General features: G+C 40.6%; 1 protein-coding gene across 1 annotated transcript; it reads right to left on the reverse strand.

Moving 5' to 3' along the window:
- Positions 1-2,774: 2,774 nt before the first annotated feature.
- On the reverse strand, positions 2,775-24,121 carry LOC123768092 (nuclear factor 7, ovary). Its single transcript, XM_045758387.2, has 4 exons — positions 23,941-24,121; positions 16,305-16,579; positions 11,848-12,435; positions 2,775-4,297 (listed from the first exon to the last, which is right to left on the reverse strand). Exons 2-4 carry the CDS (start codon positions 16,536-16,538, stop codon positions 3,803-3,805), a joined length of 1,317 nt encoding a protein of 438 aa, XP_045614343.2. The 5' UTR covers positions 16,539-16,579; positions 23,941-24,121; the 3' UTR covers positions 2,775-3,802.
- Positions 24,122-27,663: the final 3,542 nt, after the last annotated feature.

Raw genomic sequence — 27,663 nt, forward strand, 5'->3', positions numbered from 1 at the left:
AGGGTACAACTCCCAGTGTGTATACACCAATAAACAGGGTACAGTTCAGTGTATCATGTACACTATACATCATAACACGTGTTTCTGTATTTACTTTCAATACCCTTTGGAAGAACAATTCAGAAGCTTTATAAAATAATAAATACACAAACATTTACTATGTAAAATTTTTATACAACTCTGTAATATATCGTTTATAAATCAAACATTATTACTCTAAAAATAAATCGAATACAACAGAGAAAATTAAGTACACAAAGCAAAGTGACAACTACACAGTAACACAAAATACATTTGCTAATAAAGAGCAGCACAGAAAATCAGAAAGACATGAACTCACTAAACAGTAGCATGTCTAATGTAATTAAAATTATCATAAGTTAACAAACAGGGGAAAGGAGAGAGAAGCAGTCTTCTGAAAATTGTGAATACAAAGTATAGGGATAAAGGTTGTATGACAGACCACCATATGTATACAATGTATACATTATGTATTATATGTATACAGATATGCATACAATGGAATACATTGTGTTGACAAATATTTACAAAAAAGTGTGTTGACCAGACCACACACTAGAAGGTGAAGGGACGACGACGTTTCGGTCCGTCCTGGACCATTCTCAAGTAGAGAATGAGAAAACAATGTCTTAAAGCCCTTATTAGCGAAACATTATCTGTTATCAAATTATATCAAAACACTTACAGATGAAATTTGCTGTCCCTAGAGTGCCTCTTCATCCCATGATGGCAGTTGCTCTTAACCTGTTGAGACAGCGTCCATGTCTTTGGTTCTCAACATTTATGTTCATTAACCCCTTTGGTTCTCAACATATATGTTCATTAACCCCTTTGGTTCTCAATATATATGTTCATTAACCCCTTTGGTTCTCAACAAATATGTTCATTAACCCCTTTGGTTCTCAACAAATATGTTCATTAACCCCTTTGGTTCTCAACATATATGTTCATTAACCCCTTTGGTTCTCAACAAATATGTTCATTAACCCCTTTGGTTCTCAACATATATGTTCATTAACCCCTTTGGTTCTCAACATATATGTTCATTAACCCCTTTGGTTCTCAACATATATGTTCGTTAACCCCTTTGGTTCTCAAAATATATGTTCCTGCTCATGCATTTCATATTAATATATATATATTCAGCTATGATAAGACAGGGGTACATAAGTTATTCTCAGGTGTCTGTTCTTAATCTGTGGTTATAATTTTAGCCACAATTACTTCAGTACTAAAAACTGGCATGTTTTGCACCCCCACTCAGAGGACCTCTCGCACCCTCCCAGAGTTAGTACATAATTATCAAAATAAGGAGCCAAGCTGGGAAGACTGTTTGACTCATTCTGTGTCGCCGGATATCTAAAAGGCGCTAAACACCATTCAAGATGCCAATACAAGAACCAAAACACACAAAGCGACCGAGGCAAGCGAGCGCGACCGATGCCAAGGTATCTGATTCACCAAGTGAATTATCGAGCGGAAAATGACCCCTAGGGACATTAGGAAAGCAAGACAGAGCAACATCCTGAAAATCGGGACATTCTATAAGGAGGTGCACGATTTTAAAAAGGAGAAGAAATGGAACATCGTTCGGAACCTAGAGAGCAGCTCTGGGACCGTCTCTGCTGCCGAGACAGGAGGAGTTGGGAGGACGACTAATGCCTCCTTACCTGTCAGGGAGGAAGACAGGAACCAGGCCTACGTTTCCAAGAGACAGGTGCAGAAGCGTTAAAGTCCTGTGAGACAGCTACTGTCTAGTGTTCAGCAGCTGGACACCCTCATAAAGACTGTGAAGCAGTATCCTCCCCCGCGATAACAGCTTGATGGTTAAATGCAAACTCAGAATACTGAGAAAAAAAATTGTACCACTTACGGGCTATTCATGCCCGTGCCACCTCTTGGGTGGCTTAATCTTCATCAATCAATCAATTAATCTACTGTCTCCTCAGGCGGAGAGGGAGAATGAAAGAGCGGACGACGCGCGAGAACGGTTGTTTAGACGGCGGATATCAGTCCGGACAGTCACATGCCGAGGAGGGCCAGAAGACAGGAGAGGACTGAGGAGGACAACTGATCCGAGAGTCGAAGTGGCTCATAGTCGACAAAGAAGAGCGAAGAGATAAAGAAGCGACGCGAAAACGGCATTCAGTGACACGAGAGAATCACCCGCGGTCTCACGTCTTTTGGGCGCCGGGTAGCGAGGAGGGCTGGTGGAGGTGTTGGGTTTATAAGGCGAACACTTTTGGGCCTGAGGAAGGTGGGATAGAGAACGTAGGGTAGCTCAAACAACCAGATAAAGGAACAATGGAGAATGAGTAGGTCTCCAGGCGCCGTAAATACAAGGGTGTGTATTTCACTTGAGTGGTGGGTGGGTTCATTAGTGGTGGGTGGGTTCATTAGTGGTGGGTGGGTTCATTAGTGGTGGGTGGGTTCATTAGTGGTGGGTGTCGGTGGCTCCTTTTCTGCCACCCACACCCACCCACGACCAGCACACGAGAGCCTTCTCACCACATCAAGGACCCACTCACTGAGGTGGATCCCCATAGAGGACCTCTTGCTTCCCCTCATCCCCCCCCCCCCCACACACACTCAGGAGACACACCAAGTTAAGCACCACTGACTATGGCGATGTGAAAGGTCATTGTTATAACCCTTATGCATATGGATGAGATTCATGTGCCTTGCAGTCGTAAATAATTAGTAAATGCTGCCTTGCCAATATCAATTGTCTTGGGATGAATTAAAACGATTGCTTCACAAACACATCAGTATACTTCATGAAGGGATAACAAAGAACAAACAATAAAAATGAAACTCAAGTACTAGGTATCTCCAGAAATATTTAAATGACAATAATAAGGTGAAATAACACCTAATAATCACTGATCACTTGATTAATCTATACATGAATAGATGTGTATGCAAATAATGGTCTAGCCAGATAATTAGGTATGTTAATTGAACAAAAAAAAAACAGGCTCCAAAGACTTATCTCATAACTATAGGTCCACTCCAGGCAGCTCTACCCACGCTACTGGCTACCTAATACGCCGACCCGGCGTAGCATCTACAAGTTACCAAACAAAGACCCACATGTATACTCTCAGATACTCTGTTAGCTGGGAGTAATACTTACAAACAATATTAAATACATTTATCTCTAATAAGGTGTAAATACAAAAATTTACATACAATAATCAAAATATAATAACAGGGGTGAATCATGATGCTAACCTGGGTACAATGCATGCATCAGTGCTGATTGATTGATTGATGAAGATTAAGCCACCCAAGAGGTGGCACGGGCATGAATAGCCCGTAAGTGGTGCCCCTTTTGAGCCATTACCAGTATTAATAGATGATACTGGAGATCTGTGGAGGTGCGACTGCACCCTGCGTGACGGGAGATGTCTCCTGTGCGTCAGTGCTGGTGTAAATATGTTCTTATATGGGTATTCCCCCCACGAGATGAAAACTGACTACTCACATGAATAAACCCACATAATCACCAAAGAAATATACCCTACAGGCACATGCCAGCATACTACAGTCAACAAAACAAAATACTCAGGAAAACAATAGGATGTAATATCGACCTCCACATAACTGATTGAGTGAAATAAGTAATGTTAATGTTTATCACGATAAATGTCAGTATCAAGGCTTACTGATTCTTAACAGTTATCAGGGATCACGAGGTCACTGAGAGGTGACGGAGGGAGGTTTATGATACAGGTTATCATAAACAGGCCTTGGTTATCATAAACAGGCCATAAACAGGTTAGAGGCCTTGGGCACTGAAGTCGTCAACAACGAGACCACAGTTAGTGATGGTGATCAGGGACTTGGGGTCTTGGCGAATGGCATCCAGGACCACCTTCAACCCTGAGGACACCCTGCCGAAGGACTCTCTGCGAACCTTGCTTGCACATTTAATGAGTATACAGAATTGGTATACTTTAGATTCTGTTTCAAGTACCGCCACTGTGCCTTCAATTTTAGATTCTGTGTCTGTGCCCATATTCTGTCCTTCGTTTGAGGCTTTGTACCAATCAGGCACGCTTCGCTTAATTTGATGTGAAAAGGCAAGGCATTGGATGCTTTTGCTGGAATTACTTAACATACTTAAGGAGGTCCAAGGAAAGGATGCACTTAGAGTGCCGAGGCACTTAGACAGGAACAACTCTGCCATATCCTTGTCATTGCACAGCTTGATATAGACACGACCCAGACATCGGCGACTAACACTCAGCTCCAGGAACACCTCAGTTGTCATCTGTAAAAAGGAAGAGTCATAACAGGCTGGTGAAACAGTTGTCACTGCTAAATTGATAGGCGATACTTGCTTTGAAAATGTAATCCTTTATTTTTAATAATAAAATGCTACACCTACAGCAGTTTAGTGCTACATCCCGCTGAAAGTTGTTCTTCCAGAAAGTGTTTGCTAAGTCCACAATTTACAACATTTACTACATTTTAGGAATATATTTATCTTAAGAAAAAGGCAAGTTAAGGTGTTGAGAGAGCAAATAAGGTCAGAACTTGATGACACGCTATCTGGACCTTATTACCAGATAGCAGGCAAAGGTAATTGGGATTGTTTATGAATTCACATTGCCTAGAGTGCAAACGATTGTGCACGATAGCAACAATGGAGTGGATTTTGTTGCCTTGTACACTCATGTGCACAGTCCTTAACTACTTGATTTTGCAGCTAGGATCGTCATCTTGAGGTTATCTTGAGTTGATTTCGGGGCTTTGGTGTCCCCGCGGCCCGGTCCTTGACCAGGCCTCCACCCCCAGGAAGCAGCCCGTGACAGCTGACTAACACCCAGGTACCTATTTACTGCTAGGTAACAGGGGCATTCAGGGTGAAAGAAACTTTGCCCATTTGTTTCTGCCTCGTGCGGGAATCGAACCCGCGCCACAGAATTACGAGTCCTGCGCGCTATCCACCAGGCTACGAGGCCCTGGAGGCCGAGGTCATGTTTGCTGTCATCGTACAGAGCATGACATGGGCCGTACAACAATGCTACGATGATTGTTGTACGTTGATTGACAAGGACACTTCAGTGACCAGAAGTTCAGCATTCTGAACAAATGTTATTTTGAATTGGAATAGAGTATGAGAAGCTTGGCTGTTGTTGTTTTATGTTCAGCCATTGGTCAATTATCGTAGCTGTCACCTCATTGGTTTTCACACACACACACACACACACACACACACACACACACACACACACACACACACACACACACACACACACACACACACACACACACACACACACACACACACACCCAGCATGGAGTCCATATCTAGTCAAGGATAAGACTAAACTGGAAAAGGTTCAAAGGTTTGCCACCAGACTAGTACCCGAGCTGAGAGGTATGAGCTCCGAGGAGAGACTACGGGAATTAAACCTCACTTCGCTGGAAGACAGAAGAGTTAGGGGGGACATGATCACCACATTCAAGATTCTGAAGGGAATTGATAGGGTAGATAAAGACAGTCTATTTAACACAAGGGGAACACGCACAAGGGGACACAGGTGGAAACTGAGTGCCCAAATGAGCCACAGATATATTAGAAAGAACTTTTTTAGTGTCAGAGTGGTTGACAAATGGAATGCATTAGGGGGTGATGTGGTGGAGGCTGACTCCATACACAGTTTCAAATGTAGGTATGATAGAGCCCGATAGGCTCAGGAATCTGTACACCTGTTGATTGACGGTTGAGAGGCGGGACCAAAGAGCCAGAGCTCAACCCCCGCAAACACAACTAGGTGAGTACACACACACACACACACACACACACACACACACACACACACACACACACACACACATATATATATATATATATATATATATATATATATATATATATATATATATATATATATATATGTCGTACCTAGTAGCCAGAACTCACTTCTCAGCCTACTATGCAAGGCCCGATTTGCCTAATAAGCCTAGTTTTCATGAATTAATGTTTTTTCGACAACCTAACCTACCTAACCTAACCTAACCTAACGTTTTCGGCTACCTAACCTAACCTAACCTATAAAGATAGGTTAGGTTAGGTTAGGTAGGGTTGGTTAGGTTCGGTCATATATCTACGTTAATTTTAACTCCAATAAAAAAAAATTGACCTCATACACAATGAAATGGGTAGCTTTATCATTTCATAAGAAAAAAATTAGAGAAAATATATTAATTCAGTAAAACTTGGCTTAGTAGGCAAATCGGGCCTCGCATAGTAGGCTGAGAAGTGAGTTCTGGCTACTAGGTACGACATATATATATATATATATATATATATATATGTCGTACCTAGTAGCCAGAACTCACTTTTTGGTCTACTATTCAAGGCCCGATTTGCCTAATAAGCCAAGTTTTCATGAATTAATTGTTTTTCGACTACCTAACCTACCTAACCTAACCTAACCTAACTTTTTCGGCTACCTAACCAAACCTAACCTATAAAGATAGGTTAGGTTAGGTTAGGTAGGGTTGGTTAGGTTCGGTCATATATCTACGTTAATTTTAACTCCAATAAAAAAAAAATTGACCTCATACATAATGAAATGGGTAGCTTTATCATTTCATAAGAAAAAAATTAGAAAAAATATATTAATTCAGGAAAACTTGGCTTATTAGGCAAATCGGGCCTTGAATAGTAGGCCAAAAAGTGAGTTCTGGCTACTAGGTACGACATATATATATATATATATATATATATATATATGTCGTACCTAGTAGCCAGAACGCACTTCTAGGCCTACTATTCAAGGCCCGATTTGCCTAATAAGCCAAGTTTTCCTGAATTAATATATTTTCTCTAATTTTTTTCTTATGATCTGATAAAACTACCCATTTCATTATGTATGAGGTCATTTTTTTTTATTGGAGTTAAAATTAACGTAGATATATGACCGAACTTAACCAACCCTACCTAACCTAACCTAACCTATCTTTATGGGTTAGGTTAGGTTTGGTAGCCGAAAAAGTTAGGTTAGGTTAGGTTAGGTAGGTTAGGTAGTCGAAAAACAATTAATTCATGAAAACTTGGCTTATTAGGCAAATCGGGCTTTGCTAATTAGGCTGAGAAGTGCGTTCTGGCTACTAGGTACGACATATATATATATATATATATATATATATATATATATATATATATATATATATATATATATGTCGTACCTAATAGCCAGAACGCACTTCTCAGCCAACTATGCATGGCCCAATTTGCCTAATAAGCCAAGTTTTCATGAATTAATGTTTTTTAGACTACCTAACCTACCTAACCTAACCTAACCTAACTTTTTCTGCTACCTAACCTAACCTAACCGATAGAGATAGGTTAGGTTAGGTTAGGTAGGGTTGGTTAGGTTCGGTCATATATCTACGTTAATTTTAACTCCAATAAAAAAAAATTGACCTCATACATAATGAAATGGGTAGCTTTATCATTTCATAAGAAAAAAATTAGAAAAAATATATTAATTCAGGAAAACTTGGCTTATTAGGCAAATCGGGCCTTGCATAGTAGGCTGAGAAGTGCGTTCTGGCTATTAGGTACGACATATATATATATATATATATATATATATATATATATATATATATATATATATATATATATATCGTACCTAGTAGCCAGGACTCACTTCTCAGCCTACTATGCAAGGCCCAATTTGCCTAATAAGCCAAGTTTTCATGAATTAATATATTTTCTCTATTTTTTTCTTATGAAATGATAAAGCTACCCATTTCATTATGTATGAGGTCAAATTTTTTTTATTGCAGTTAAAATTAACGTAGATATATGACCGAACCTAACCAACCCTACCTAACCTAACCTAACCTATCTTTATAGGTTAGGTTAGGTTAGGTAGCCGAAAAAATTAGGTTAGGTTAGGTTAGGTTAGGTAGGTTAGGTTGTCGAAAAACAATTATTTCATGAAAACTTGGCTTATTAGACAAATCGGGGCCTTGCATAGTAGGCTGAGAAGTGCATTCTGGCTACTAGGTACGACATATATATATATATATATATATATATATATATATATATATATATATATATATATATATATATATATATATATATATATATATATATATATATATATACATTTTAGTGAGGTGGATGGGGTGAGGTGGCATTAATAGGGTATTAATTTCATCAACACAAGACAGAACAAGAGGTGGCATTAATAGGGTATTAATTTCATCAACACAAGACAGAACACGAAACAATGGGTATTGAATAGAAGTGTATGTAGAAAGCCTATTGGTCCATATTTCTTGATGCTTCTATATTGGAGCGGAGTCTTGAGGTGGGTAGAATATAGTTGTGCATTAATTGGCTGTTGATTGATATATATATATATATATATATATATATATATATATATATATATATATATATATATATATATATATATATATATATATATATATTTATATATATATATATATATATATACATATATATATATATATATATATATATATATATATATACTTATGAAAAACTCTCCAGACACAAAGCAGAATGCCTTAAAAGAGACCAACGTCGTCTATGCCTTCAAATGCCCACTTGGGGACTGTAAGCCCCAAAGAACTCAGTATATAGGCAAGACAACAACATCTCTTTCCAGGCTATTAACAATGCATAAGCAACAGAGCTCCATTAAGGAACATATAATCTCTTCCCACAACCAGACCATCACCAGAGAAGTCTTAACAAACAACACAGAAATCATCGATAGATACAGCGATAGCAGGCAGCTTGACATCTGCGAGGCACTACACATCAAAAAGTCAACACCAGCAATCAACAGCCAATTAATGCACAACTATATTCTACCCACTTCAAGACTCCGTACCAATATAGAAGCATCAAGAGGAAGTATGGGCCAATAGGCCCTTTGCAGTTACTTCCATTCTTCCCTCACTTATCCAATTTATACCCATTGAACCGTGTTCTGTCTTGTGTTGGTCAAAAGTTTGTTCACCTCATCCAAAACTGTTTCAACATATCACCTCACCCAAATGCGAGTATATAAGACAAGCTGTTTAGCGTTAGAATTAGTGAAACTCTGTTAAGTGTTTGCAGGTTACAGTTGTGCGTGTGTGTAAACTAAAGTCTTTGAAAAAGTAATACGTTATTACGAAACGCGTTCAAGCGTCGCGTCAGACTAGAAATATAAATGAATTTTGGAGAATTGAGTTTTCAGTTACCATCGACAGTAAAAAGAAACAAAAAATATTGGGAAAATTCGTGTTAGAATTAATAATCTTACTTTTTCGGTCATATTTAACAACATATGTTTACAAGAAAGACTGCTACCAAAATATACTAATATATATATATATATATATATATATATATATATATATATATATATATATATATATATATATATATATATATATATATATATATATATATATATATATATGCAAACAAGCCTGAATGGTCCCCAGGACTATATACAACTGAAAACTCACACCCCAGTCACTTCTGGGGTGTGAGTTTTCAGTTGTATATAGTCCTGGGGACCATTCAGGCTTGTTTGCATTTGTGTTCCTCACGTGTGCCCCAAAGAATGAGGTGATTTGATAAAATGCTATGCCCAAGATTACCATCCGAGTGCCGGCGGGGAAGTGGTTCATATAGCCTCGGCTATCACTTCCTTATGTCCGGTCGTGATGGTCAAGCGGATTAAGGCGTCCCTGTACATACCAGTTGTGGGAGTATGGGTTCGAGTCACTTCTGGGGTGTGAGTTTTCAGTTGTATATAGTCCTGGGGACCATTCAGGCTTGTTTGCATTTGTGTTCCTCACGTGTGCCCCAAAGAATGAGGTGATTTGATAAAATGCTATGCCCAAGATTACCATCCGAGTGCCGGCGGGGAAGTGGTTCATATAGCCTCGGCTATCACTTCCTTATGTCCGGTCGTGATGGTCAAGCGGATTAAGGCGTCCCTGTACATACCAGTTGTGGGAGTATGGGTTCGAGTCACTTCTGGGGTGTGAGTTTTCAGTTGTATATAGTCCTGGGGACCATTCAGGCTTGTTTGCATTTGTGTTCCTCACGTGTGCCCCAAAGAATGAGGTGATTTGATAAAATGCTATGCCCAAGATTACCATCCGAGTGCCGGCGGGGAAGTGGTTCATATAGCCTCGGCTATCACTTCCTTATGTCCGGTCGTGATGGTCAAGCGGATTAAGGCGTCCCTGTACATACCAGTTGTGGGAGTATGGGTTCGAGTCACTTCTGGGGTGTGAGTTTTCAGTTGTATATAGTCCTGGGGACCATTCAGGCTTGTTTGCATTTGTGTTCCTCACGTGTGCCCCAAAGAATGAGGTGATTTGATAAAATGCTATGCCCAAGATTACCATCCGAGTGCCGGCGGGGAAGTGGTTCATATAGCCTCGGCTATCACTTCCTTATGTCCGGTCGTGATGGTCAAGCGGATTAAGGCGTCCCTGTACATACCAGTTGTGGGAGTATGGGTTCGAGTCACTTCTGGGGTGTGAGTTTTCAGTTATATATATATATATATATATGTCGAACCTAGTAGCCAGAACGCACTTCTCAGCCTACTATTCATGGCCTGATTTGCCTAATAAGCCAAGTTTTCATGAATTAATGTTTTTTCGACTACCTAACCTACCTAACCTAACCTAACCTAACTTTTTCTGCTACCTAACCGAACCTAACCTATAAAGATAGGTTAGGTTAGGTTAGGTAGGGTTGGTTAGGTTTGGTCATATATCTACGTTAATTTTAACTCCAATAAAAAAAAATTGACCTCATACATAATGAAATGGGTAGCTTTATCATTTCATAAGAAAAAAATTAGAGAAAATATATTAATTCAAGAAAACTTGGCTTATTAGGCAAATCAGGCCTTGCATAGTAGGCTGAAAAGTGCATTCTGGCTACTAGGTACGACATATATATATATATATATATATATATATATATATATATATATATATATATATATATATATATATATATATATATATATATATATATATGTAACAATGATCACAAAAACACTGATCCAAGTATGCAGAATAACCACATGTGAAAAATAGAAAATGCTTAACGCGTTTTCGGCTAATTCGCCTTCATCAGAGCAAAGTAGAATGCTACTTGATTCTACTTTGCTCTGATGAAGGCGAATTTGCCGAAAACGCGTTAAGCATTTTCTATTTTTCACATGTGGTTATTCTGCATATATATATATATATATATATATATATATATATATATATATATATATATATATATATATATATATGTCGTACCTAATAGCCAGAACGCACTTCTCAGCCTACTATTCAAGGCCCGATTTGCCTAATAAGCCAAGTTTTCATGAATTAATGTTTTTTCGTCTACCTAACCTACCTAACCTAACCTAACCTAGCTTTTTTTGGCTACCTAACCTAACCTTACCTATAAATATAGGTTAGGTTAGGTTAGGTAGGGTTGGTTAGGTTCGGTCATATATCTACGTTAATTTTAACTCCAATAAAAAAAATTGACCTCATACATAGAGAAAAGGGTTGCTTTATCATTTCATAAGAAAAAAATTATAGTAAATATATTAATTCAGGAAAACTTGGCTTATTAGGCAAATCGGGCCTTGAATAGTAGGCTGAGAAGTGAGTTCTGGCTACTAGGTACGACATATATATATATATATATATATATATATATATATATATATATATATATATATATATATATATATATATATATATATATATATATATATTCCAGTATGTTGTCATATTTACCTCATTGAAGCTATCAAATGTTGGGATGAATGAGTATACCAGGAGTCTGTTATCTTCAAAGACCAGTTTAGCCTTTGGAATGTCGACTAGTTTTATTCCATCTTGCACGTTATTGTGTTGCTGGCTTTTTAATGCATCAAACATGTCTTTTTCTGATTCTTTTACCTTTTCAGATGCTTCGTTACGGAAGTGTATGAATTGATTGAGTTCAACTTCTGTATGGAGTAGATCTTTCATATTGTTTAACTCTATTTCAAAATTAGTTAGGCAATCAATACGATAGGCTTTTGCAATAGCTTTTTTAAGCTGCTGTATTTTCTCAATGGAAATAATGTACTGTTGGTGCTCATACTGAGCGATGTAATCTAAAATTCTGCCGTTTAGGTATCTAGTTATCTTTAACTTGTTATCAGTCTCGGTAATGTTTTGGCTCAGTTCAGCTTTCTTATGCTTTATATAATCCTCCGTCAACTGGATTTCATGGCCATTATGAAGCTGGATGTTGGCGCATGATGGACATACAGCAACATTGCATTCCGAACACCAGGATGACTTCAGTTGATCCCCATGCTCGCTGCAGACACCATACTGTTGGTACAATTATAATGATTAACATTTCTTATGATCATTCGTTCCAAATACGTTAGTAGTAATTTAATTATTGCACATTACGGTTTGTCGGAAATTTCCGACACCCAAATATTAACCCCTCGTGCGATAATATAAATTTATTGTACTAGGAATTCACATTTACTAACATTACTAATAAGTAGCCTAGTATCTTGAGGTTATCTTGAGATGATTTCGGGGCTTTAGTGTCCCCGCGGCCCGGTCCTCAACCAGGCCTCCACCCCCAGGAAGCAGCCCGTGACAGCTGACTAACTCCCAGGTACCTATTTACTGCTAGGTAACAGGGGCATTCAGGGTGAAAGAAACTTTGCCCATTTGTTTCTGCCTCGTGTGGGAATCGAACCCGCGCCACAAAATTACGAGTCCTGCGCGCTATCCACCAGGCTACGAGGCCCCCTATAGTGCAGCCAATTCTTACTAAAATCGTCTCCGGTATTGAACATAAGAACAAAGGTAACTGCAGAAGGCCTATTGGCCCATACGAGGCAGCTCCTATCTATAACCACCCAATCCCACTCATATACATGTCCAACCCGCGCTTGAAACAATCGAGGGACCCCACCTCCACCACGTTACGCGGTAATTGGTTCCACAAATCAACAACCCTGTTACTGAACCAGTATTTACCCAAGTCTTTCCTAAATCTAAACTTATCCAATTTATACCCATTGTTTCGTGTTCTGTCTTGTGTTGATACTTTTAATACCCTATTAATATCCCCTTTGTTATGTCCATTCACCCACTTGTAAACCTCTATCATGTCACCCCTAACTCTTCGCCTTTCCAGTGAATGCAACTTAAGCTTTGTTAATCTTTCTTCATATGAAAGATTTCTAATTTGGGGAATTAACTTAGTTATCCTACGCTGGACACGTTCAAGTGAATTTATATCCATTCTATAGTACGGCGACCAAAACTGGACTGCATAATCTAAATGGGGCCTAACCAGAGCAAGATATAGAACCACACCAGGTGTCTTGTTACTAACGCTTCGATTAATAAATCCCAGTGTCCTATTCGCCTTATTACGAACATTCATGCAGTGATCCTTTGGTTTTAAATTCTTACTAATCATAACTCCCAGATCCCTTTCGCAATCCGACTTCGCAATCTCAACACCATCTAGCTCGTATCTTGTAACTATCATCATTACCTAGCCTCAGAACTTTACATTTATTAGCATTAAACTGCATCTGCCAGTCTTTTGACCATTTTAAAACCCTATTTAGATCAACTTGAAGTGATAGCGAGTCTTCTTTCGTGTTAATTTCCCTACCGATTTTTGTATCATCTGCAAATTTGCAGATTTTGCTACTCAAACCTGAATCTAAATCATTTATATATATTATAAACAACAGAGGTCCCAGGACAGAGCCTTGAGGTACTCCACTAACAACATTATCCCACTCTGACTTAACCCCATTTATACTAACTCTCTGCAGGCGATGAGTCACAATAACGTGGCTGAAGTATGTTGACTAGACCACACACTAGAATTTGAAGGGACGACGACGTTTCCGAAACGTCGAAACGTCGTCGTCCCTTCAAATTCTAGTGTGTGGTCTAGTCAACTAACTCTCTGTTTCCTTTGGAATAGCCATGCCCTAATGCAACTTAATATAGCACCCCCAATACCATGAGCTTCTATTTTTTTAATTAGTCTTTCATGTGGCACTGTATCAAAAGCTTTGCTAAAGTCAAGGTACACAACATCACAATCCTTACCACTATCAACTGCCTCAACTATGCTGGAATAAAAAGTTAGCAAATTTGTTAAACATGAACGGCCATTTGTAAAACCATGTTGCGACTCATTTATTAATTTATGTTTTTCAAGATGAAGACGAATTGTATTTACAATTATCGATTCAAGTAAGTTTCCCACAATAGACGTTAGGCTAATTGGCCGATAGTTTGACGCAAGTGATCTATCTCCTTTCTTAAAAATTGGTACCACATTAGCTACCTTCCATGACTCTGGCACTCTGCCTGACTCTATTGATTTATTAAATATGGTTATTTAATAACGTCAGACACCCGCCTCTCACGAGAATAAATTACATATATACATAAATCGAATTAAACCCAGTCTAACCTTGCCGAATTTATTAAGGAATATAAATTGGCGATTGATTTAGTTTAATTTAGCAAATTATATTACTGTTTATTGGAACAAGTTTTCTGCGGCTATAATCAGCTGATCCAGTAAACAAAGTAATGAACTAAAATTCACCTTCGAATATAGGTACCTCATCTAACGTCATTTAGGTCTAATGATATACACAGCGAGAAACAGTCTGTTGTTACCTAAAGTATGTTATTGGCACGTAAAATAACGTCGACAAAGTCTCCATCAATTAGGAAATCCAAATAAAATATTATGAACTATATACCAAGTTTCCCCCATCCGGCGCTAGGTGGCGCGCAGGGCACTTGCTAGAGAGACTTGGCAGAGAGAAGCCATATTAGAAGAGTGTCCTGAAGCTAGTCATTATTATCGTCTTATTATTGGATCATCTGAACATTATCGGACCTCAGACTGATTCAAGAGCTTCATCTTATTCCGGACACCGCGTCCGGCAAGGCTAAGTAACCCGATGTATATAGTTGTGGCCTTAATTTATATATTATGTAGAGTGACTTGTCGTCAGGACCCATGAACATCAAAATAAGCTCCGGAGTCCTATTATTATATTCTACCAGCCCTAATTTCATGAGTATGTATGCGAATATATACTCTTAAGTAGAAATTACTTGATATTGGTATTTCAGCTTGGAGCTAGCCACAAGGGAAGCGTACTTCACCCTGTGAAATCACCCTATGAAATCACGTTATCTCAGTCGCCTGAGATAACAGGCATTGACAAAATTATAGGAGTTGTAGAGCTGTCGTATGGGTTTTCCACTCATCTTTGGCGGCTAAGCTTCCAAAATGTTGAATTTAGTAGTTAGCATACTAATCCATGTTACAATTATTTCTGATTTATATATGAAATATTATATCTATGTTATTAGTAGATTAACATTCTAGAATTTACCCCCAAAAGATGTGTAGGGGAAATACTCCACTTGATGTAGAAGTTTTACAGCCCACTTTCCTAAGTTTATTTTGAATTAATGAATTTTTTGAATTTTCCCCGAAACTTATTGCGTAATAGTGGCTTTAGGCATTGTATGTACTAGCTCTATCTATATATCAATCCATTAATGTAACATCACTTGTATGTATGTACCTTACCTGAATAAACATATTTATTCATATTTATATTTAACTCTTTACTCAAATATTATATGACATTAAATAGTGGACAAAAAATGCCCCACGGGGTTTGATTATATGGATTTCCTGATACATCTGTTGAGCAATTGCCGTAAATAGTTAAAAATATTATTATTACTATTTCTACCAATGCATAAGTAAATCTTAATGAAGTATCAAGGAGTTAGTGGGAGTGGGTGAGTGCGTATGGAGTAACTATTAAAATTTCAACTGCATTTATTTTTCTTATTTCTAATCAATTCATTGTGAATATTCTCGTGCAGGAATTTTAACTGTTTTTAAGGGAGCCGGTCGGCCGAGCGGACAGCACGCTGGGCTTGTGATGCTGTGGTCCTGGGTTCGATCCCAGGCGCCGGCGAGAAACAATGGGCAGAGTTTCTTTCACCCTATGCCCCTGTTACCTAGCAGTAAAATAGGTACCTGGGTGTTAGTCAGCTGTCACGGGCTGCTTCCTGGGGGTGGAAGCCTGGTCGAGGACCGGGCCGCGGGGACACTAAAGCCCCGAAATCATCTCAAGATAACCTCAAGAAGATAGCAACCTAATTACCAGCTTCTGTTTGAAGTCCAACGATAACTTCAGAACTTTCTGGACAACTGGCATATCTTCCGTATGAAATAACTTGTGGCGTTTCTTGCAAGTTGGGCATCGTATGTTGTCGCGCTGGGTGCTGGCGGTGACGCAGCCTCGGCAGAAGTCGTGGCCGCAGGGCAGGAGCAGTGGGTCACGGGCGCCCTTCTGGTACAACTGTGAACACATTTGGCAAAACACAACCTCCTCCATCTGGCCCTTCTTCAGAGTTGGTGTTCCAAGACCAACAACGTCTGAAACGAACATTTGATATATTAATCTACCAACCTCAATCTTTAGTTTTAACGTAAAACAAGAAATTAAGAAAACTAAAAGTTATGTCGCTAAAGTTAATAAGAGAATTTATACAGTCAATATTCTTACACGAATTTGGATCTCCGTACTCATCATTTTTATAATTATTTGACACATTTTTTCTTAGAATTCCTTTCATCTCTCATTGTATAAATTCTCTTCGACCTTCAGACACTCAAAAAGTTGCCAAAGTGATGAGAGACATATTTAAAGAATCATGTGTCAAGAGTTAGTTAGCTATATGACAAACCATTTGGTCAGGGAGACATCTCCCGTCACGCAGGGTGCAGTCGCACCTCCACAGATCTCCAGTATCAGCTAATGATACTGGTAATGGCTCAAAAGGGCCACCACTTACGGGCTATTCATACCCGTGCCACCTTTTGGGTGGCTTAATCTTCATCAATCAATCAATCTATATGACACAAGACGCGGGAGTCTGGGAAGAGGAACTATATGCGATGAGGACATTGTCCATCTTAGACCTGCTAGAAGCCACTTCTAGCATCGCCTGTAAGTAAATTCGGGAATCTTACCATAGACCCAGAAGGCAGGCAGACACCTCAACACAAAGTCAGCAGACGCGTCCACAATCCCGACTCTCCTGGGGCCAGATTCATGAAAGCACTTGCGAGCGTGTACATGTAATACCATCTTAATAGGGTATTAAAAGTATCAACACAAGACAGAACACAAAACAATGGGTATAAATTGGATAAGTTTAGATTTAGGAAAGACTTGGGTAAATACTGGTTCAGTAACAGGGTAGTTGATTTGTGGAACCAATTGCTGCGTAACATGGTGGAGATGGGGTCCTTCGATTGTTTCAAGCATGGGTTGGACATGTATATGAGTACATATACATGTACATGTACATCTTTCCTCAATCTTTGACGGCTTTGGTTACATTTATTAAACAGTTTACAAGCATGAAAACTTGCCAATCAACTGTTGTTATTGTTATAAACAGCCTCCTGGTGCTTCGGAGCTCATTAACTGTTTAATTATTGTAAACAAAGCCGCCAAAGATTGTGAAAAGATGTACAGGTTCGTAAGTGCTTTCGTGAATCTGACCCTTGGACTGTGAGTACTGAGCGACCCACCTGAAGTCTCCTGAAGAATAAGTCCCAAACCCAGTACTAGTGTGTCTTGTCTGACGGGACCCCCAGAGCCTAATCAACACCATAACATGAGTCGGTTTAACTCATTTATTATGCACCTTGTACCCATCCTGTCAACGGTACTGGAAAGGGTTACAGAGACAAATAATGGCATCAGGGACTGAACCCCAACGTTCATTTAGCTAAGCAAGTTACAGTCTTGATAAGCTAGTTCATTTAGCTAAGCAGGCTATAATCTAGATCAGTGCTATTCATCCTGAGAGAGAAGATTAAGCCACCCAAAAGGTGGCTTGGGCATGAATAGCTCATAAGTGGTGGCCCTTTTGAGCCATTTCCAGTATCAATAGATGATACTGGAGATCTGTGGAGGTGCGACTGTACCCTGCGTGACGGGAGATGTCTCCCGTGTATTCACCCTGGGTGGATACATATACAGACACCTGCACGTGTCTGTATAATATAAACCTGTTGCAGTTGGGGCAGTTTACGGGCTCACTATAGCCTGTGCTACATGGACACTTCGTTCTGAGTAGCTAAATCTGAAACAACAACAACAACAGTTGGTGCAGCAGTTGATGCAATAAGAAAAGATGATGTTTCAAATCAAGATGGAGCTGCATCACAGGACTTCACAAAGGAAAATGAGGTTTCCAAAAAGGATGCATCTTCATTACATAATAAGCGACAAAAACGGTGGAATGATGAGCACATTGTATTTTTTTTTTTTTTTGAGATATATACAAGAGTTGTTACATTCTTGTACAGCCACTAGTACGCGTAGCGTTTCGGGCAAGTCCTTAATCCTATGGTCCCTGGAATACGATCCCCTGCCGCGAAGAATCGTTTTTTCATCCAAGTACACATTTTACTGTTGCGTTAAACAGAGGCTACAGTTAAGGATTTGCGCCCAGTAAATCCTCCCCGGCCAGGATACGAACCCATGACATAGCGCTCGCGGAACGCCAGGCGAGTGTCTTACCACTACACCACGGAGACGGTTTGACTGTATTTGGATTCTTCCGCCCAGTACATGAGGCTTCAAATCCCTTCCCACCAGGCGAGCGCTTCTTTTGTAATGCCACGAACAGTAATGAAAATGTTGTTCCTTCAAAACTTGCACGGCATTTAAAGACGAAGCATCCTGAACACCAAAACAAATTAAAAAACAATTTTTGGAGGCAACTTTGGAAGCATACTTGAAGCAACAGTCGACCTTTAAAAGTCAAGTTAAGCCCTCTGACATGAAAGCACTTATTCTTGCTTCTCTTAAGATGACACACACATCGTTCTTCAGAAAAGAAGTCATTCGCTGAACTTGAAAATGTTGTACTGCCTTGTCTTGAAGTAGCAGCTGACCTAATACATGGAGAGAAAGATGCAGTGAAGAAAGTGAAGCAGATTCCGTTGTCTGATTCTACAGTAAGTCATTGGTGTGTGATGTTAGCAGATGACCTGAAGGAACAGCTTGTTAAAAAATGGCGTCAAGCCGCTTCGTTTGGCATTCAGCTGGGCGTAGAGACAACAGCTGGACCTCCAACTGGGCGTAGAAACAACAGCTGGACCTCCAACTGGGCGTAGAAACAACAGCTGGACCTCCAACTGGGCGTAGAAACAACAGCTGGACCTCCAACTGGGCGTAGAAACAACAGCTGGACCTCCAACTAGGCGTAGAAACAACAGCTGGACCTCCAACTGGGCGTAGAAACAACAGCTGGACCTCCAACTGGGCGTAGAGACAACAGCTGGACCTCCAACTGGGCGTAGAAACAACAGCTGGACCTCCAACTAGGCGTAAAAACAACAGCTGGACCTCCAACTGGGTGTAGAAACAACAGCTGGACCTCCAACTAGGCGTAAAAACAACAGCTGGACCTCCAACTAGGCGTAGAACCAACAGCACACAACATTTTTCAGAAACTTCATTATTTCATTAATGAAGAGGGCATTGACTGGTCAAAATGCAAGTCTGTTACTACTGATGGTGCAAAGGCTGTGGTCGGTGCAATCAATGGCGTTGTGAAGAAAATCGAAGCGGTCTTACCATTTTGTGCCGCAATTCACTGCGTGATTCACAGGGAAGCGTTAGTGTGGCAACGCAACTGAATGACACTAGAAATGCTAAGGAGAAAAGTGACTTTGAGCTTCTATCCCTGGAAACACAAACCGAAACTGTCTCTATTTTCCGCTTATTAAAACTTGTAATAAAGTTGTTACATCTTGGCTTAACGTGTTTATGACGTATTAGAACGTTGTTACAACTTGTTATATTGGTTGTTATAACTGGTTAGGTGGAGTTAAAACTTGTTCGAACGTTGTACCAACGTCGTAGTTTCGGTGTGTGTTTGGCGGGTATATGCAGGCGATGAGTCACAATAACGTGGCTGAAGTATGTTGACCAGACCACACACTAGAAGTTGAAGGGACGACGACGTTTCGGTCCGTCATGGACCATTCTCAAGTCGATTGTGATTGTGACACAATCGACTTGAGAATGGTCCAGGACGGACCGAAACGTCGTCGTCCCTTCAACTTCTAGTATTTGAGCTTCAACTTGATGATGTTGTCAAAATGGTTCATCATATCTGTACACATGCAAAAAAGTATAGAATGATTCCTGAGTTGTGTAAGGATATGGAAGCTAATTTCACAAAACTCCTCCTGCATACTGAAGTACGTTGGCTATCTCGGGGTGAGGTTCTTAATAAGAGTGTTTACATTGAGAGAGCAGCTCTGTTTTCTTTACTGAGGAAGCCAACCCCATGACAGTTAAAATGTCAGGCTGTGCTCTGGCTGGCAAAATTGTCTTACATGGCGTCAGTCTTCGATCATCTGAACAAGCTAAACATCAGTCAGCAAGGCAGTGGTGGGGATATTTTTACAAGTATAGGGAAAATAAATGCATTTAAACTGAAGGTGAAAACATGGAAAAGCAATGTAGAAAAGAGGTGCTTTTCTGATTTTGAATTATTATTATTATTTTTTTTTTTGAGATATATACAAGAGTTGTTACATTCTTGTACAGCCACTAGTACGCGTAGCGTTTCGGGCAGGTCCCTGGAATACGATCCCCGCCGCGAAGAATCGTTTTTTCATCCAAGTACACATTTTACTGTTGCGTTAAACAGAGGCTACAGTTAAGGAATTGCGCCCAGTAAATCCTCCCCGGCCAGGATACGAACCCATGACATAGCGCTCGCGGAACGCCAGGCGAACGAATTTGACTCATTTAAGAGAGAATGTGGCTGGGAACATGGTATGCAGGCAACAAAGCACACACTGGAGGTACATATGTAACACTTAGTTATCAGATATCTTTAATGTAAGAAAACCTTGACTTCTATTTCCCAGACAGTGAGAAGGCCCAGCTGACCTCCAGCATGTGGATGCTTAATCCCTTCACAGATGAAGGAACTCATCATTGTGGTGCTCTTATGGAGCTTCTAAGATTATTCACAAAAAGCAGTTTTAAAGACATTTAGCCATCCCATGGATGTCTGGGTTACCTGCTTGATCTTCCAGAGTACAAGGATCTAGCTGAGCAGACAATAGCCAGAGTTGTACAGATGCCAACATCATATTTGTGTGAGCAAGGGTTCTCTAGCACACGGGAGACATCTCCCGTCACGCAGGGTGCAGTCGCACCTCCACAGATCTCCAGTATAAGCTCTTGATACTGGTAATGGCTCAAAAGGGCCACCACTTACGGGCTATTCATGCCCGTGCCACCTTTTGGGTGGCTTAATCTTTATCAATCAATCAATCGGTTCTCTAGTTTAGTTTTAGTGAAGACAAAGAAAAGGAAAGCCAATCCTGAACTTGGATCCTCTCATGCGAGTTGCACTTGAAAAATCGTCTGACACCTCGATTCAACCTAATAGCAGACAAAGTGCAACAGCAGCCAAGCCACTGATTTTTCTTTTAAAGGATATTTGTTTTATTTATTGATAGTGTACTAAATGTAGCAAACATTGTCTGCAATTTTACTTTAGTGAAGGAAAATGGGTCTAAATGCCAGGCTTAATGTTATCTGGTGTATTTTGAGCCTCTTAGTTTGAGATGAGGTGTGTAAATATATGGATGAATATGTAAAGTTAAATAAAAAAATAAGAGAAACTTTTTTTCTGTTTACATAATCATAGAAATAAGATATGAAACATAGATTTTAAATATTAAAAACATGAGATTTTTAATGAGACTTTTTCGGGGTGGGGGTGGACAGCTTCTACTTAATCACCACTAGGGGTTATCTTGAGATGATTTTGGGGCTTTAGTGTCCCTGCGGCCCGGTCCTCGACCAGGCCTCCACCCCCAGGAAGCAGCCCGTGACAGCTGACTAACACCCAGGTACCTATTTTACTGCTAGGTAACAGGGGCATAGGGTGAAAGAAACTCTGCCCATTGTTTTTCGCCGGCGCCTGGGATAGAACCCAGGACCACAGGATCACAAGTCCAGCGTGCTGTCCGCTCGGCCGACCGCCTCCCATTGGGAGGACGACATTGAAAAAGGTTGAAGACCACTGATCTAGATAATGCCATACTGTACTCATTTACCATCCAGTATCATCTATTGATACTGGTAATGGCTCAAAAGGGCCACCACTTACCAGCTATTCATGCCCGTGCCACCTTTTGGGTGGCTTCATCTTCATCTTAACACATTCACAAGGGAGACATCTCCCGTCACGCAGGGTGCAGTCGCACCTCCACAGATCTCCAGTATCAGCTCTTGATACTGGTAATGGCTCAAAAGGGCCACCACTTACGGGCTATTCATGCCCGTGCCACCTTTTGGGTGGCTTAATCTTTATCAATCAATCAATCTGGTGTATGTGCCAGTCACCATTTGGTCACCACTTGGTCCGGGAGACATCTCCCGTCACGCAAGGTGCAGTTGCGCCTCCACAGATCTCCAGTATCATCTTTTGATACTGGTAATGGCTCGAAAGGGCCACCACTTACGGGCTATTCATGCCCGTGCCACCTCTTGGGTGGCTTAATCTTCATCAATCAATCATCAATGACTAGACCACACACTAGAAATTGAAGAGACGACGACGTTTCGGTCCGTCCTGGACCATTCTCAAGTCGATCAAGTCGACTCTAAAACTAAAAACAATCAAACTCTTCTGTCTTCCAACGAAGTGAGGTTTAATTAAATTTAATGTATATGAGTGGGATTGGGTGGTTATAAATAAGAGCTGCCTCGTATGGGCCAACAGGCCTTCTGCAGTTGCCTTTGTTCTTATGTTCTTATGTTAACAAGTACATAATTTGTGCTATTATCTACTTTCTATCCATGGTTAGGTTAGGTTAAGGTTACTTTAGGTTAACGTTAGATTTCATTACGTTTGGTTGTGTTACTACAATGTATTATTGGCGATAATGTGAAATATGGAAATAAGAACATAAGAACAAAGGCAACTGCAGAAGGCCTATTGGCCCATACGAGGCAGCTCCCATTTATAACCACCCAATCCCACTCATATACTTGTCCAACCCGCGCTTGAAACAATCGAGGGACCCCAGAAATCGAAAACTTTTTCAGTGTACCAGAGAATTCCGTTTACAGAACAGCAAATTCTGTAAAGAAAGGGTTTTCATCATTTGCTAGTTTGAATGTACACAATTACGGGAACCGTAATATGCTTTCACACCCTCACAGATATTTAGAAAACTATCCAGGTGGATTGAGTAGGATGTGGTCGTCATGGTAGTGCTCTGAGGGCGGGCTGTATACTTATCAACCGGAAATGTGACGGACGCGACGTCGCAGCTGGTTGAGGCTTCGCCTAACGCATTGCTTATTATCTCACTTTAAATGTACTGAACAATACCGCGGCTTTCAGTCTTCTCTCAGCTCTGACCATCATATGTAGACTTAAAACACCGGGCACTGCTCTCATACACACACGGGAGACATCTCCCGTCACGCAGGGTGCAGTCGCACCTCCACAGATCTCCAGTATCAGCTCTTGATACTGGTAATGGCTCAAAACGGTCACCACTTACGGGCTATTCATGCCCGTGCCACCTTTCGGGTGGCTTAATCTTCATCAATCAATCAATCTCATACACAGAAGCACAAACTTGCTAATGGTTGTTTTATTGGCATCGCGAGATGGTTTCCCACGTAGACATAATCAGTATTAGATATGAAATATATTATCGTATCGTCTTACCTAACACGACCGTAGAGGAACTTGAGGTAGTCACAAGGGTGTTGTCACTCACTGTGCATTAATTACACTGTATAAACAGAGTATTTTGTAAAAAGAGGTAAAAATTTCTGTCGGAGGTCCTCCACATTAGGCTGGTAATGACGCAGTAAGTGTACACAGGAAGCCTCCTTCACCTCATAATAGTCTGGCTGCCAGATACCATCTTTCTTTAACCCTCGAAAGATTATTAATATTATTAGCGGTTGTATATTCAGTGCTTCATGCATGATTTTCACTTTTTATTTAATTGTTTTAAGTATACCTAATTTTTGCATTTTTTGTTAAGTGTGTAATTAAGCAAAAATTATTAATACCATTTAGTCATTCGGGAAGACAAGTACCAACTTATCACGTTTGACTACTTCCTGTAGTCAAATGTGGTAAAAATGCCTGCTTGTTGACCAGACCACACACTAGAAATTGAAGGGACGACGACGTTTCGGTCCGTCCTGGACCATTCTCAAGTCGAATGCCTGCTTCTTTATTGACAGTAGGGGACCTGTAGAAAACCAGTGGTAGAAATTGATACGGGTGTTTCATTAGCAGTAACAAAGAGAATACTGATAGAGAAACGGGCGGGAGGAATTATATCCTACTAATACACCTTGGAGTTCAGCCTGCGTTGAAGAGACATTGCCAGTTAAGAGGCGTCCAATAACAGTATCTACAGTGTCGATGTCAGTGTACTCCCTGATCAAGACTCCACATCCTGCCTTCCCATCCCTAGCTACTGACCCATCACAATATACATGTACAGTGTTTTCTGTAGGTAATTTTCTAATTGTACAATCATATGTTGCCCTCAGCTCTCCTTTCGCATAAATACTTTTTCTTTCTTTTGTAAGGGAATAATTACTACATCTACGTTACAAACTTCTCATGGTGGTGTGAATTGTCTTTTAGGCAAAGCAATACATTCTGGTTGTTGTTATAGATTCAGCTACTCGGAACAAGTTCCAAGTAGCACGGGCTATGGCGAGCCCGTAACTTACCTGGCACAGGAGCGGGGCAAGTAGCACGGGCTATGGTGAGCCCCTGTACATTCTGGAATAACATCATTTTTTATAACATTAAAACGTAAGGTACTCATATATGCTCTCTTATTATTCATTATCATACATTGTTCATTACTTCCCACCTTCTGAACTGAGAGGATTAATTCATTAGCTCCCCCCCCCTTTCATTAATCTAATGGCAGAGGCTACATTTATCTCTGAAATTCTATCCCCAATACTCTTCAAATTCAATTACATCCTCATTATCTGAATTATAGCATTTCTAGGGCATCTTAAGAGTATTCTCATTGCTTTATTTTATACCTTCTCCAACTTGTCCACTTTACCTTTACCAAACCAAGAAATAACAGGTGCAGCATAATCAACAAGGGATCTTACAGTACTCAACTATATCATTTGTAGCACAGGGATTCCTACCCACCACACACTTGGTCCGGGAGACATCTCCCGTCACGCAGGGTGCAGTTGCACCTCCACAGATCTCCAGTATCATCTATTGATACTGGTGATGGCTCAAAAGGGCCACCACTTACCAATTCATGCCCGTGCCACCTATTGGGTGGCTTCATCTTCATCTTAACACATTCACAAGGGAGACATCTCCCGTCACGCAGGGTGCATTCGCACCTCCACAGATCTCCAGTATCAGCTCTTGATCTGGTAATGGCTCAAAAGGGCCACCACTTACGGGCTATTCATGCCCGTGCCACCTTTTGGATGGTTTAATCGTCATCTTGGACACATTCATGGGAGACATCTCCCGTCACGCAGAGTGCACTTGCACCTCCACAGATCTCCAGTATCAGCTCTTGATACTGGTGATGGCTCGAAAGGGCCACCACTTACGAGCTATTCATGCCCGTGCCACCTTTTGGGTGGCTTCATCTTCATCTTCTTCATCTGTTTAAAACACGGGAGACATCTCCCGTCACGCAGGGTGCATTCGCACCTCCACAGATCTCCAGTATCAGCTCTTGATACTGGTAATGGCTTAAAATGGCCACCACTTACGGGCTATTCATGCCCGTGCCACCTCTTGGGTGGCTTAATCTTCATCAATCATCAATCAATCGATTCCTACTCCCTTTCCACAGCATGCCAGAGACTTCAGAGGTTGTAATCTCTTCCGACACTGATCCAACAGTCTGTTCATCTCAGATTGATGAAGATTGATTGATGAAGATTAAGCCACCCAAAAGGTGGCACGGGCATGAATAGCCCGTAAGTGGTGGCCCTTTTAAGCCATTACCAGTATCAAGAACTGATACTGGAGATCTGTGGAGGTGCGAATGCACCCTGCATGACGGGAGATGTCTCCCTTATAAATGTGTTTAAGATGAAGATTAAGCCACCCAAAAGGTGGCATGGGCATGAGTAGCCCATAAGTGGTGGCCCTTTTGAGCCATCACCAGTATCAAGAGCTGATACTGGAGATCTGTGAAGGTGCGAATGCACCCTGCGTGACGGGAGATGTCTTCCTTGTGAATGTGATAAGATGAACATGAAGCCACCCAAAAGGTGGCACTGGCATGAGTAGCTCGTAAGTGGTGGCCCTTTTGAGCCATCACCAGTATCAATAGATGATACTGGAGATCTGTGGAGGTGCGACAACACCCTGCGTGACGGGAGATGTCTCCCGGACCAAGTGTGTTCATCTCAGCTTCCAAACTCTCATGGATGTTGTTGTTGTTAAAGATTTAGCTACTCAGGACGAAGTGTCCATGTAGCACGGGCTATGGTGAGCCCGTAATGATGGAAATTAGGGAGAGTTCTAAACGCCCCCTATCCCTTCACCACCTGTTCTCTCCATCCTACCTTTGCTTCACCACCTTCCCTTCCCCCCTGACCACTTTCCCTACCCTTTCACCATCTTCCCTACCTCTTCACCACTTTCTCAATCCATCACTACTTACTCTACCACTCACCAATTTCCTTACTCCTCATTACTTTCCTTTCTCTTCACCACCTTCCGTACTCCTCGCCACTTTCCTGACATGGGATTTACAGCGACATTGTTACTGGGACTCATTATATTCATAATTACATGCATTCACATTGTCCACGGGAGACATCTCCCCCCGTCACGCAGGGTGCAGTCGCACCTCCACAGAGCTCCAGTATCAGCTCTTGATACTGGTAATGGCTCAAAAGGGCCACCACTTACGGGCTATTCATGCCCGTGCCACCTTTTGGGTGGCTTAATCTTCCTCAATCAATCAATCATCATCATCACATTGTTCCCGTTAGTTGTGGGATACCCGGGGTTACATCACTGTTACAGTTACACTGTGAATTACACAGAGTCCACAACCTAAGGCGCAGTAATGTTTATCTGGCCACTACAGAAGAGATAGCTTTCCAAAAAATCATATTTTGCAAATTCTCTCCAAAGTATGTGTCATTTTCGTGAAATTTGATGCTTCATACTTCATTACCGATATTACATGTGATTTAATTCCATTTTCAAATTAGTTTTAAGGAATCTTGATACAAATTAAAAGTTTAAGTTATAGAAGAAAATCAACTCACTACAAAAAACAAAATATTTGAGTTGTCTTGGAAGGCTTGGAAGAAAGCACTAAGCATTTAAAGGATATCAATAGCCTAATCTGCTCAATCTTTTGGGGATGTGTTTTATTTCAATAAACTTACACGAACACAGAAATTC

This window comes from Procambarus clarkii, chromosome 59 (genome assembly GCF_040958095.1).
Source record: "Procambarus clarkii isolate CNS0578487 chromosome 59, FALCON_Pclarkii_2.0, whole genome shotgun sequence".
NCBI classification, from domain to species: Eukaryota; Metazoa; Arthropoda; class Malacostraca; order Decapoda; family Cambaridae; genus Procambarus; species Procambarus clarkii.